This window comes from Lontra canadensis, unplaced genomic scaffold, assembly GCF_010015895.1.
Source record: "Lontra canadensis isolate GAN:19392208 unplaced genomic scaffold, GSC_riverotter_1.0 scaffold44, whole genome shotgun sequence".
NCBI classification, from domain to species: Eukaryota; Metazoa; Chordata; class Mammalia; order Carnivora; family Mustelidae; genus Lontra; species Lontra canadensis.
This window is the reverse complement of record NW_022631038.1, coordinates 243607-252865: the sequence shown is the minus strand read 5'-3', so window position 1 is coordinate 252865 and position 9259 is coordinate 243607. Positions and strand designations below refer to the sequence as shown.

The 9259-nt window shown below is 47.5% G+C and overlaps 1 protein-coding gene across 2 annotated transcripts in view; it reads left to right on the top strand.

Annotated features, from left to right (window-relative positions):
- The first annotated feature begins 1533 nt into the window (after positions 1–1533).
- The window catches only part of HSBP1L1 (heat shock factor binding protein 1 like 1), a 17384-nt gene continuing 9658 nt past the window's right edge, over positions 1534–9259 (top strand). The window contains exons 1-4 of one of the 2 annotated variants that reach the window (XM_032872182.1): positions 1534–1596; positions 2537–2603; positions 3501–3595; positions 5337–5630. In XM_032872182.1, coding sequence (XP_032728073.1) covers positions 1546–1596; positions 2537–2603; positions 3501–3592 — 210 coding nt within the window. In that variant the 5' untranslated portion in view covers positions 1534–1545 and the 3' untranslated portion in view covers positions 3593–3595; positions 5337–5630. Of the gene's footprint in view, positions 1597–2536; positions 2604–3500; positions 3596–5336; positions 5631–9259 lie in introns of those variants that run through there. The other variant, XM_032872183.1, reaches the window with a different exon arrangement.

Sequence of the window (9259 nt, the reverse complement as noted above, 5' to 3'; positions counted from 1 at the left end):
CTGGCTGCCATCCATCAGCAACCTGTAAGGGCTGGAACTTTCCACTGCCGCCCACACCCGACATTGTTTCAATCCTAGCCTAGCAGTGGGTGTGAAGTGGGATCTCACCGTGGTTTTAGGTGCATTCTCCTGATGATTAATGACTTTGGGCATCTTTGCACACCGTGTCTCACACACACAGTCAACAACCTCGGTGTTCACCTATTGTTGAGGGAGCGGCTAAAAACAGAGTCCTGGGGGGGTGGTCACCCAGGAAGTGACCCATGAGCCACAATCCAGACAGGCCTGACAGGCGCTGGAAGGAGGGAATGGGTCATGAGATCTTTCCAGCCCCTCAATCAAATCAGAACAGGGATGCGAGTGTTGGCAGTGTGCCAGGACTTGCTCACAGTCTCAGTTTTAAGGCTGACCACAGGAACGGCAAGACGTAAAGAGATGGCTGTCCCCTGGTGGGGGGTTATGGGCTGGGGGGAGCAACACTTGGACTGTGTGTGGTCAGCAGCTCAGTTACCCTAGCACGTCCCCGAGCTCCTCAGAAAGGTGACCAGAAAACATAAAGGCAGAAGGGAGGATGGTGGGTGCCAGGGGTCCGGGAGGGGGACATGGAGTTCACCAGCAGTGGGGGCAGAGCTCCACTTTGGGGAGTTGAAGGGGCCCTGAAGGCGGGCGGTGGGGACCATGGCACAACAATATGACCTGGATGTGCTCAGGGCCGCCGCACCAGACACCAGTTGGATCCCCAGTTGGACCCTCAGTCAGACCCCCAGTCGGACCCTCAGTCAAACCCGCAGTTGGACCCTCAGTTGGACCCCCAGTCGGACCCCCAGTCGGACTCCCGTCAGACGGGTTAAGATGGTAAAGTTGATACTGTGTGCATTTTACCATAGTAATAAGGCTGCGCTCCCTCTGTCTTCCTCTTTCACCTCTGATGCAATGAAAACAAAGCAAACAGTCCTTGGCAGGGTGAGCAAGGCCTGCCTGGCCCCCGCCCAGGTCAGCAGGCCAGGGTGTCAGCAGTGCCCAGGGGGCACAGCCGGCCCCCTGCGGCTGTCTGCCTGCACGAGGGGACCCGCCCTTGCACGGGAGGTGCGTCCTGTCTTCCAGAAGGCCGGGCTGGCCCCGCCGGCCTAGCAGGTGCACAGGCCCCTCCCTGCACAAGGCGGCCCCTCCCTCCCCGGGGAAGCTGACCATCCGGCCTGGAGGAGGCCGCACCTCGCCGGGCCTCCTCCCGGGTGCCGCCTCCCGGGTGCCGCCCCGGTTTTGTTTGCCTGTCCCCGCACAGGCGGCCGCGCCGGCCCTGGAACTCACTTCTGGGGACCCGAGCTTCTGCGCTGCCTCCTACATCGGGGCTCCTCCAGGGCCCCCCAAGCCCGCCCCCCCGCAGCCTGAGCATCTCGGCGACCGGCCCCCCAAGCAGCCCTGCGCCGCCGCGGGGACCTGTCGGGGTGTAGCGCAGCTGACGCCCGGGGGCCGCCGGGCCCACGGGGAACCACCCGGCCCACTGGGTCCACCCGGAACCATCTGGCCCACTGGGACCCACTGGACATGGACACGCGGGGACCCAAAACCCCCGGCGGGGACGCGCTGGGCGACGCGGTGAGTGGGGTCCCCTCCCTTCGCTCCTCCGCGTCCCTCCGCACCTGCACCGCCTCCGGGACTGAGGGCGGGTCCTGGGTGGGCGTGGCGGAAGGGGACTCGGGCAGGCTCCCCCCGCACCCTCCCTGCAAGCCTTTCCCGCCGCACCCCTTCCCGCTCCCTATTCGCGGGAAAGCCCGCGCGGCCACGCCAGGCTGACAGCCCGGGGGCTTGTCTTCGCCTCCTTGTCCGCGTGATCCTGACCACGCGAGGAAGAACAAAAGCGAGCCCGTCCGCAGGGAAGGCGCCGCAGCGTCTCCACCTGCAGATGCAGAGTCCAGACGGCCCCCGCCCGGGCTTTCCCGTCCCCGCGCGGAGGTCACGCGCGCCCCGCACTGCGCACGCAGGTCTGCAAGCCCCGGAGCCCGCAGGACTAGGGCTTGTCTCAGTAAACGCACCCGCGCCTCTGCCGCGGGTGGACACCGTCCGCAGCCCCGGCTCAGGGCGGCCCGAGGGAGGCCGCGGGCAGGTGCTGCGGCCGCTGCTTCCGCGCTCCTCGGGGACTCGCGGGGGGGGCGGGGGGGCGAGTTGTCACATTCTCCCGCGTCCCCTGCTGCCCATCGGTAGTTGTAACGCCTACATTCAGGTGCATGATCGTTTCGAGCTAGTTTATGTGGGGAGTGGGAGGTGAGGGCAGGCCTGCTTGGCCTTGTTACGCGTTGGGCTCTCTCCTTGTCCCAGCACCATCTGGAAAGGTTTCCCTTACCGTTTGAATCGAAAGTCCTCGGCACCTTGTCAAAAATCTAACGAACTAACTAAGGATGATTCTATTCCATGAGGCTAAAATGTCCTACATCTAGAGTAAATATTCTTTAAAAAAGGAAGGCGATAGATCTAATTTAATTACAGACATCAAGAGGCATATATATATTACATTCAGTTTTGTGGTTCATTTTTTCAGGCAGAAAATCTATTTCAGGAACTTCAAGAACATTTTCAAGCTCTGACTGCAACATTAAACCTCAGAAATATCCTTTTCTATCTTATGACAAATACTGCGATGCTTTTGAACTCTAAAATTATCATGGAACATCTTTTTGTCTGCTACTAATGGATAATTGACCTAGCATTGCCTGGTGTTTACATTCGGGCCTCTCCCTGGTATCCTGATGTAGCAATTACCACTCACGGGTAATTACTTCCTGCCTGACCAGCAAAACAGGGCATTTTGTATGACAATGATAGAAGGGACACAACGCACAATACTGCCCAGATGGGGCTTTCCACCTGAGCCCTAAATACATCTGAATGACATCTGTACTCCACCAATCAGAAACTTGCAAACATAATAGGGAATGTCAGCTTACTGCTTTGTTAAGACATGAATTCAAACAATTAGGATAGAAAGTTTGTTTCCACTTCAAGCAAACCTGAATAATGGTAACTTCTGCCCTAAGACTTGGGGAGCTAGAGATCATTTTATAACATTAAGGTCATTCCTTAGCAATTATATGTAAGGTATTTGCATATGGAACCATTTACTTCAACTTCTGATTCTGTAGATGGGTTCTCATAGGGGAAAACAATCCTTAAACATGGTAAAATTAAACTGTAGGAAAGTTGGTTTTAAAGAGAATTAGTTTCCATTATATATACATACTCATTAGAGTTTGGTTAAAACATAGTTAAACCTACAAGACCATCTCATGTGTCTGAGTCTGTGTCCACACAAAGGGAGCCAAGTTTTCAGAACCGAGCTCACACTTCGAAGGGTAAAGACACACTACGAAACCCTTAGGGAAATGGTTAATTTGCGCTGACCCAGAGGTGATTCCTTCGGTTTAAAAGTTGCATCAGTAGCCTTGGGCGTTTTCTTCAGTCGCCATGATGAGCAGGTGTGGTTTGAAGTCTCCTTGACCTTGTACTGGAAGAAATGGGAAATCGCATTGAGGATCTACAGAAGAATGTCAGTGACCTAATGGTGCAAGCTGGGATCGAAAATTCTGTTAAAGAATAAATGGTAAGGTCATCATTAAGAAAGTAAATATGTTTGCCTTTTGCATTATCTTTTGATTGCTTTCATCTTCAAAAATACGATCCTATATTTGTTCACTGTGGGGATTACTGCCTTTATCCTACACAGAAAACCTTCAGGAATAATAAAAGACATTTACAAGTGTTCTTTTCTAAATAGACCAACTGGAATGCTCCTCATCATAATTCCTTAAAAAGTGTATTTTTAAATCACAGGCTCTATTATTTAACAGTTGGCTTTTATTACAGTACTTTTCCCTAGTACCCCTCAAATTAGTCTTCAATCAAAGCACAAGTTAGGACGGAGTAGAGGCTGGGGCGTAGAACTAGTAGTTTCTGTTGGGACAATATATTTCTATGACCATTTAAAGAAAATGCATGTGCATTAAGCCCTCAGTTTCATGGTGGTTCCTGAGGGTCCCACGCCGGCTGGCACAATGCAAACATTTCTTGTCCAGTGAAACGTTGCACTTAACCTGCAGATGCAAACTTGTGCTTGACCTCAGGGCTCAGACTAGATTTATGCCCATGTGACGTGGGGACAGACACAGCCTTATTTTATGAAGATACTGACCCATATTTTGTTTCCAAAATATTCTGATTAATCGAGCCAATTTTGACTGAATAGTTAAGGTGCCTCTGTTTTCCCATTTTCTTTAACAATTGTTATCTTCAGTCGGCTGGCAAATGATCCGTACTTGACCTGCTGACTCAGGGCCGGTTCAGCTCCCAGTGACTTAGAAATACCCGTGTCTCCTCTTCTGGGGAAAACGGTAACCCGACACCGTGCCCTGCTGCCCAGGGGTGCAAAACACTGCAGGGGGCGCTAGGTGTGCAGGGTGCACTCAGGGCACATCTGCCCCCCAGCCTCCCAGCCAAGCCCTCCTCCCGCTGGGCTGAGTTGGTAGTAAGACAGGGAGTGAGGACACTGCCCGCTGCAGGCTGGGGATGGCAGCCCAGGAACCCAGGTCCTTCCCTTCGTCCCCCAGATCCAGCTGCTGTTTTAAATTTAGTCAAAACCACGAACTATTAGGCATCAAGTTAAATGACTGAGTAGACGTGGAAGCCTCCCTGTTGGAGGCTCCTGCGGCCTGAGAGGTCAGATGCCCAAGTTTGTTTCAAAGGGGTCCTGTTGCTGAGACGAACAGAAAGACCTAAACAGAGATGTTTGGATAAATCTGGGTCTGCTGGTTGCACTAGGTCAGGGCTCACAGAGGGCTTGTGCCGGACACTTGGGGGGACTCTGCACACCTCTGAACCCGTGTTGCTCTCCTGGGGAGGGTGATGGGAGGAGGCAGAGTCAGTGAACCCAAAATGTCGGAGACGTTCTCAGTTTGTCAGTGTCCCCGTTGCACGACACCGTGGCCCCCTTCCTGCAGTTAATTCCATGCAGAGACACAGTGTACCTCACGGGGTTTCTGTCCGGGCTGCCTGGGGAGTCGGTCACGGCGGTGGGACACTGATGAGAAGCAGTGTTGTGTTGTTTCAAGAGTACACACTGTTTCCTCACCTTCCGTCGTGAACCCCACTGACTCCATCAGCGGAAAAGGAAAAGCATTTAACATGTTCGTTCTTCTATATACTGAATTTTTCTTATCTACAAATCCTTTAATAATTATAGGAAATTAAGGCATTTTTCTTGAAAGCTTTGGCTTCCTGTTTACTTAACTGTACATTGATTGGTATATAAATCAACCATTACCTCTTTCAATTTTTTTTTCTTACAGACCTGAGGATGGTAGACCAGTCACTTGAAAATGTGATAAAGTCAAAACTGTACTTTTAAAATAATAATTTGCATGAGTTCTGACTTTTACTACTTAATTTAAAAATTCATTCTAATAAAAAGAAAGATTAAAAGAATAAACAATCCAGGAATAACATAATTCAGAAAATGATTAACAAAGATGGTTGTAAAATTTTTTCAATACATACCTTGTATTTATAAATCATGGAAAAAAAGCATAAGCTACATTAGGTCAATATTTTTTTCCTGAATTAAGTTCTACATAGATCTTTTTAAAAAGCATCATAACGGGGTGCCTGGGTGGCTCAGTGGGTTAAAGCCTCTGCCTTCAGCTCAGGTCATGATCCCAGGGTCTTGGGATGGAGCCCCGCATCGGGCTCTCTGCTCTGCGGGGAGCCTGCTTCCTCCTCTCTCTCTGCCTGCCGCTCTGCCTACTTGTGATCTCTGTCAAATAAATAAACAAAATCTTTTAAAAAAAATTAAAAAGGGTTGATAATAGGCTCTCATTGTATAAAATAACCTTATACCTGAATATGAAATAAAACTTATTCTTCATATAAAAGTCAAAATTACCCAGAATTCTACAATTTAGAATTAACCACTGTGAGCACTTCTCTGTGCATATACTATTTTATATATGCTTGATCATGTTGTTTATAATCTCATATCCTGTTCTTTTCATATCATAAACATTTTGTGAGAATTTCATACACTTTTCATACCTTTTTTTTTAAATGTCTGACTACTATTCTATTGTATGTAATAATCTGAACTTTCCTATAATACCCCTCGGACACTGAGGCTGCTCCCCACTCTCCCGCTGTTATAAATAATGCCGTGGGGAGCGCTGTTACCATGAATTCTGTGCACATTTCCTTGGGGTCAGAAGTACATTTAGTCAAACGCATCTAAGAAAGGGAGCGTCATGTTATACTCCCAAAAGGGGTGCATGTCTTTCATTTTATTATTTTATTTTTTTAAAAAGATTTTATTTATTTGAGAGATAGAGAGAGCACGAGCAGGGGGAGCAGCAGGCAGAGAGAGAAGCAGACTCCCCAGTCAGCGGGAAGAACGATGCAGGGCTCAATCCCGGGACCTCGAGACCATGACCCGAGCTGAAGGCAGACACTTCAGTGACTGAACCCCCTAGGCGTCCCCATGTCTTTCTTTTTTTAACCCAAAGTTTTAAAATGGCATCATTTAGATTCAGTATTCTTGGTGGTTTAAAATCATAGTAGCTCCGTTGGAGTATGTGAACAGTCTCAAAGCATCTCGGCTCCTGTCATGATCTCAGCAGAAATTAAAGTGGATATTTGAAGTAAACCAAACCGATCTGAGTCCTCATTAATAACATAGACCACAATTCAAAATCCAGGATTTTTAAGTACGTAGAAAAGAAAGCTTCTAGGCACCTGGGGGGGCTCAGTCGGTTGAGCGTCTGACTCTTGAGTCCAGCTTAGGGTGTGATCTCAAGGACACAGGATCGAGCCCCAAGATGGGCTCCGCTCTCAGAGGGGGGTCTGCTTGAGATTCTCTCTCTCCCTCTCCCCCAGCCCCTCCCCCTGCTCACACTCTTTCTCAAAATAAATACAGAAAATCTTTTAAAAAGGGGGTGGGAGAAAGCTTCTATTAGTTAATAACTAAAATAAAAACATTAGGGGTGCCTGGCTGGCTCAGCTGGTAGAGTATGCAAGTCTTGATCTCAGAGTCACGAGTTCAAGCCTCACATTGGGTGTGGAGCCTACTTAAGAAATGAAAAAGAAACATTTATGCTCTCCCAAACACTAACTTCTTTCTAAGGAAAGTTCCAAGCTGATCCCCTTTCATAGTCTGACATTTAATATTTCAATTATTTACTCAAACCACAGACACCTGCCTTTAGAGGTTATTTGGCATTTTATAATATCATTCCTGTTTTAACATCTTCCTAACATTTTTTTCAATTTTATTTAATTTTTTAGATTTTTAAATTTATTAACATAGAGTATATTATTTGTTTCAGGGTACGGGTCTGTGAATCATCAGGCTTACACACTTCACAGCACTCACCCTAGCACATACCCTCCTCAGTGTCCATCACCCAGCCACCCCATCCCCCCACCTGCCTCCACTCCAGCAACCCTCAGTTTGTTTCCTGAGATTAAGAGTCTCTTATGGTCTATCTCCCTCTCTGGTTTCGTCTTGTTCCATTTTCCCCTGTGATCCTCTGCCTTGTTGCTTAAATTCCACGTATCAGGGAGATCATATGACAATTGTCTTTCTCTGATTGACTTATTTCGTTCAGCATGATACCCTCTAGTTCCATCCACGTCGTTGCAAATGGCAAGATTCCATTTCTCTCAATGGCTGCATAATATTCCATTGTGTATATGGATCACATCTTCTCTATCCATTCATCTGTTGATGGACATCTAGGCTCTTTCCATAGTTTGGCTATTGTGGACATTGCTGCTATGAACATTCGGTGCACGTGCCCCTTCGGATCACTACGTTTGTATCCTTGGGGTAAATACCCAGTAGTGTGATTGCTAGGTCATGGGGTAGCTCTATTTTCAACTTTTTTTTTTTTAAGATTTTATTTATTTATTTGACAGAGAGAGAGAGATCACAAGGAGGCAGAGAGAGAGGGGGAAGCAGGCTCCCTGCCGAGCAGAGAGCCTGACTCGGGGCTCGATTCCAGGACCCTGAGATCATGACCCAAGCACAAGGCAGAGGCTTAACCCACTGAGCCACCCAGGCACCACTATCTCAACTTTTTGAGGAACTTCCATGCTGTTTTCCAGAGTGGCTGCACCAGCCTGCATTCCCACCAACAGTGTAGGAGGGTTCCCCTATCCCTGTATCCTCGCCAACATCTGTCGTTTCCTGACTTGTTATTTTTAGCCATTCTGACTGGTGTGAGGTGGTATCTCACTGTGGTTTTGACTTGTGTTTCCCTGATGCCAAGTGACATTGAACATTTCTTCATGTGTCTGTTGGCCATCTGGATGTCTTCTTTGAAGAAATGTCTGTTCATGTCCTCTGCCCATTTCTTGATTGGATTATTTGTTCTTTGTGTTGAGTGAAAGGTTCTTTATAGATTTTGGATACTAGCCCTTTATCTAGATATGTCATTTGCAAATATCTTCTTCTATTCTGTCAGTTGTCTTTTGGTTTTGTTGACGGTTTCCTTTGCTGTGCATAAGGTTCTGATCTTGACGAAGTCCTAATAGTTCATTTTTGCCCTTGCTTCCCTTGCCTTTGGTGATGTTTCTAAGAAGAAGTTGCTGAGGCTGAGGTCAGAGGTTTCTGCCTGTGTTCTGCTCAAGGATTTTGATGGCTTCCTTTCTCACATTTAGGTCTTGCATCCAATTTGAGTCTATTTTTGTGTGTGGCGCCAGGAAGTGGTCCAGTTTCATTCTTGTGCATGTGGCTGTCCAATTTTTCCAACACCATTTGTTGAAGAGACTGTCTTTTTTCCATTGGACACTCTTTCCTGCTTTGTTGAAGATTAGTTGAGGGTCCATTTCTAGGCTCTCTAGTCTGTTCCATTGATCTGTGTGTCTGTTTTTGTGCCAGTGCCATACTGTCTTTAGATGATTACAGTTTTGTAATAGAGCTTTTAGTCCAGAATTGTGATGCTCCCAGCTTTGCTTTTTTTTTTTTTTTTAAAATCAACATGCGTCTGGCTATTTGGGGTCGTTTTTGGTTCCCTACATATTTTAGGATTATTTGTTCCATTTCTGTGGGAAAAAATTGATGGTATTTTGATAGGGATTGCATTAAATGTATACATTGCTCTAGGTACATTAGACATTTTAACAACATTTATTCTTCCAATCCATGAGCATGGAATGGTTTTTCATTTCTTTGTGTCTTCCTCAATTTCTTTCATGAATATTCTATAGTTTTCTGAATACAGAT